Source organism: Saccostrea echinata, unplaced genomic scaffold (genome assembly GCF_033153115.1).
Source record: "Saccostrea echinata isolate AGI-Se365-2 ecotype Australia unplaced genomic scaffold, CSIRO_AGI_Sech_v1 ptg000013l, whole genome shotgun sequence".
Lineage (NCBI taxonomy): Eukaryota > Metazoa > Mollusca > Bivalvia > Ostreida > Ostreidae > Saccostrea > Saccostrea echinata.
Window position 1 is genome coordinate 1,463,326 of NW_026889762.1, and position 3,411 is coordinate 1,466,736.

At 30.9% G+C, this 3,411-nt stretch overlaps 1 protein-coding gene across 1 annotated transcript; it reads left to right on the forward strand.

Moving 5' to 3' along the window:
* The first annotated feature begins 311 nt into the window (after window positions 1-311).
* Window positions 312-3,142, forward strand: LOC133186425 (uncharacterized). Its single transcript, XM_061321677.1, has 4 exons — window positions 312-480; window positions 1,676-1,843; window positions 2,160-2,269; window positions 2,752-3,142. The coding sequence occupies exons 1-4, from the start codon at window positions 312-314 to the stop codon at window positions 3,028-3,030; spliced, it is 726 nt and encodes a 241-aa protein (XP_061177661.1). The 3' UTR covers window positions 3,031-3,142.
* The last annotated feature ends 269 nt before the right edge of the window (window positions 3,143-3,411 follow it).

The window sequence follows — 3,411 nt, forward strand, 5'->3', positions numbered from 1 at the left end:
CTCTTTTCAAATATTTCATTTTTTCAAACGTTTGTGTGGCATCTAGCTTTTGTTCAGAATCAAAGTATTTAAAAACTATTGAATATTTTGTCTTAGTATACTGTGAGGTGGAAAATCGATGTCAGTTCATCAATTCTGAATGACCGATTATTAAAAGGTGCAATGCGGAAGGACATTCCTGTTTACATTACACAAAAAAAAAAATTGGCACACATCAATACATCATTTTTTTCTTTTGTTTTTCAAACCAAAAGTAGAAAACCCCCAGATTCGAATACTAAATACATTTTAGATAAATTCCAGCATTAAGCATGAGTTCTGAATCTGTTGCAGTAGTTTGTTGTCTAAGCTGTCTGTTACTGCCAAGTGTTGTTTTGCAGACATCAGGGTTTTTCTCGCCATATTGGATCAAACAGAATTCAACAACAGACTGTTTCAGGGGGATCTTCTCTACAGTAGATTGTGATGACTCTATCAAAGGTATACTTCAAATAAAGTTTTTATTGAGGAGATTATTTATTTTCTTTTTGTAAGATATTCAGACGATTCAGTAAACATTTAATTGAGTGCGATGTACTGCAGTTAAATATATACATGCAAAATTTTTTTATCAGTTGAACCTAAAGTAACAAAGAGTCATAATATTTGTATGATTAAGAAAAAATTGAAACACTTTTCAAATACTCATGTAACACGTATCTTAAGACAAAAAACATGAAAGTTCATATTTTTACCTCCTTTAGTAAAGTTTAAGATGCACATACTTTTACCTTATTTAGTCAAGTTTTTTATTATTTCTTTTTTTTTTTTTTAGAATTTTACTTTTTGTTTTTATGCAACGTGCACCAAATGCTTATTCATTTATTGAATTTCTCTTCTTTATCTTTTGTTTGTTTGTCTGTCTGATTGTACATGTAGTGAGCTATCAAGGTATGTTAGTCGTCTTTTCTTTCGTCACGCGGTCTACAGAAAGTGTTATTTTTACCTTTTTTCTTCTTCAGAATAACTAGGCCAACTTCAAATGCTTGCCAGAAAGCATTTTTATACAAATGGAATATCGGGGTTTTTTTTAAATAAAGTACCACATTTTTACCAAAAAAAGCATGATATTTTGGAAATATAATGTCATAGTAAAGATTAAATGCTTTGCAAGGCTACTGAGAGAAAAGTTGATGTTACATAGATTTCAAGAACCTCGTTTAAGGTCAGCATTTTGTAAATTTTGTGGTTGTTATAGTAACTTTGTAAGCAAATATAGCCTTTTATTGGATCGTAATTTGGCTAACGTGTTTTATATCAATTGTTAGGCCTTATATTGTTTTTATATCAAATTTAAACTACGGAATGTTCCATTTACCTGATCAATACATAGGGCTCACGGCGGGGATACTTACATGTATTCCTCCCAGGCATCTGATTCCTCCTCTTTTCGGGATCCCTGCCCTGTTCATAGATTTGTACTGTCTGTAGATATTTTGAGACCAATAACTTTTCGTTATCTTAACCTTTTTCCATTACCGAACAACTGTTCCGTAAAAGAAAAAAAGTAGAAAAAAATACAGTTCATTCAAAAGAGATTTCAATTTGAATCTACGATTTAAAAAAAACTCTGAAAGCTCCCTCCCCCTCTCCCGATTTTTATTCTATGCCCTTAATCTGTGTCATGTTTCTGCAGGTCTCGGTGCCACCATTTTAGGTCTTCAGTCTTCAGCTCTCATCATTATTGCTCTTACAACAGTTGTTCTCTTGTATACTGTATGCCGTAATAAAGACGACGAGGAAGATGGTACTGGTTTTTGTGATAAATTTGGATTGTGTTTGACATTCCTATATCCTGTTGCAGGTATGACCATATTCATTGTGCATATTTAGAAATTAATGTGGTTTTATATTATGTCAACGAATGTGTTTGTGATTTAAACACATTAGGCCTCTCGCTTTGAAAAAGAAAACAATGCCTTTGACTTATGTTTGTATATGAAAAACATTTCGAAAAATAAAGCAAAATAATTTTTTTTTAATTTAAAAAAAAATTATACCAATAAAAAAAAATCATTTGTGGTACTGTATTTGAAGTTTTATTGTCAATGTAAAGACATTCGAGTACTTAATATATACTTAACATTGCATTGTCTATTGAGCATCATATCGTGTTATAGGAATCATTAGTTTTGCTGGATGTATGCTTGTTGTCTCGAATTACAAAAACCATGAGAAAGGCTGGGGATTTTACCTTTGTCTAGCAGCATCGTGTTACGTCATGATTGAGGTATTCCAACTTAAGACTTTTTGCATTTTTATGTAATAATCTCAAATTAGAATGACGTGAAATGTATAAGATTAAGAATTTTTTTTTTAAGTGAAGAAATTATAAATCGATAATGAATACTGTAATCAAGCAATAACTATTATATGAGTTCATTATACATTAGTCTCCTTATTTTTTATTCATTTATTATATCTTTTGTTTTGATCATTTGGACTTGATTTTGTTTGAAATATGAATATTTTTTATATCACGACTGTTTTTTTTTTAAAAAATCAGAGCCGTTTTCCTTATTCAATAACGAACAACTAAGTACAATTCAAAGTACTAAGTACATTTTTCCGGTACAGTGGATCTGAGAGAAGAGATTGATGGATAAATAAACATGCTTGGCAAACAATTGAATAACAAAATTGTAGAATGATTGTTTTTTGGTATTAGATTATTTTAAAGGAACACTTTTTGAATTATTTCATTATTCTAAGATCATCATATGCTGCTGTGCACTGTGCAAACTAACAAGATCAAAAGAGAACACGGATCTTGAGAGTGGGCAAGGGAATTCTGGTTATGTTGGACAGGAAGTTGGCCAGGAAGTTGTCCAATATGGAGCATCCGGTCACGACAACCAAATAATGTCTCCTTCCGATGGGGGAGAGATTATTTTGACTCACGTGCAAGAGCATCACCAATTAGAAGTCAGTAGCACCGGGACGCTTTTAATCAGGAAGCTGCAGGTCGCTAGAGTTTTCCACATCAGCTGAATGTCTTCTATATTGAAAATCTAATTCTTATAGTCAAAAGTACAATAAATCTTACACGAAAAATACTAGTGATATTTATAGAAAAAATATCGAACAAAGATTTTTTATTCCCTTTGCTGTCTGCTTTATTTGTAAAATCAGATTGAAAGACGGTCATTTATTTGCTGTAATTTCTAAAAGACATGTTCTTGTTAAGTCAATATAAATTCATTCTTGCAAATTTGCTTTTCTTCACAATTTTCTGTTTTGTAACAAAATTCATATAACAAAAAAAATATCAAATTTAAGCTTCTATGAATGTTACATAACAAATGACATAAGAAGCTTGAAGAAATACTCATATAAATTGTAACATACGGATTTAAATGAATAATTAATTAT

Coding starts and splice junctions, on each gene's coding strand:
- LOC133186425 (XM_061321677.1), top strand. CDS start 312: ATGAGTTCTGAATCTGTTGCAGTAGTTTGTTGTCTAAGCTGTCTGTTA. Junction 481..1,675: donor TTGTGATGACTCTATCAAAG/GTATACTTCAAA, acceptor ATGTTTCTGCAG/GTCTCGGTGCCACCATTTTA. Junction 2,270..2,751: donor CGTGTTACGTCATGATTGAG/GTATTCCAACTT, acceptor CATTATTCTAAG/ATCATCATATGCTGCTGTGC.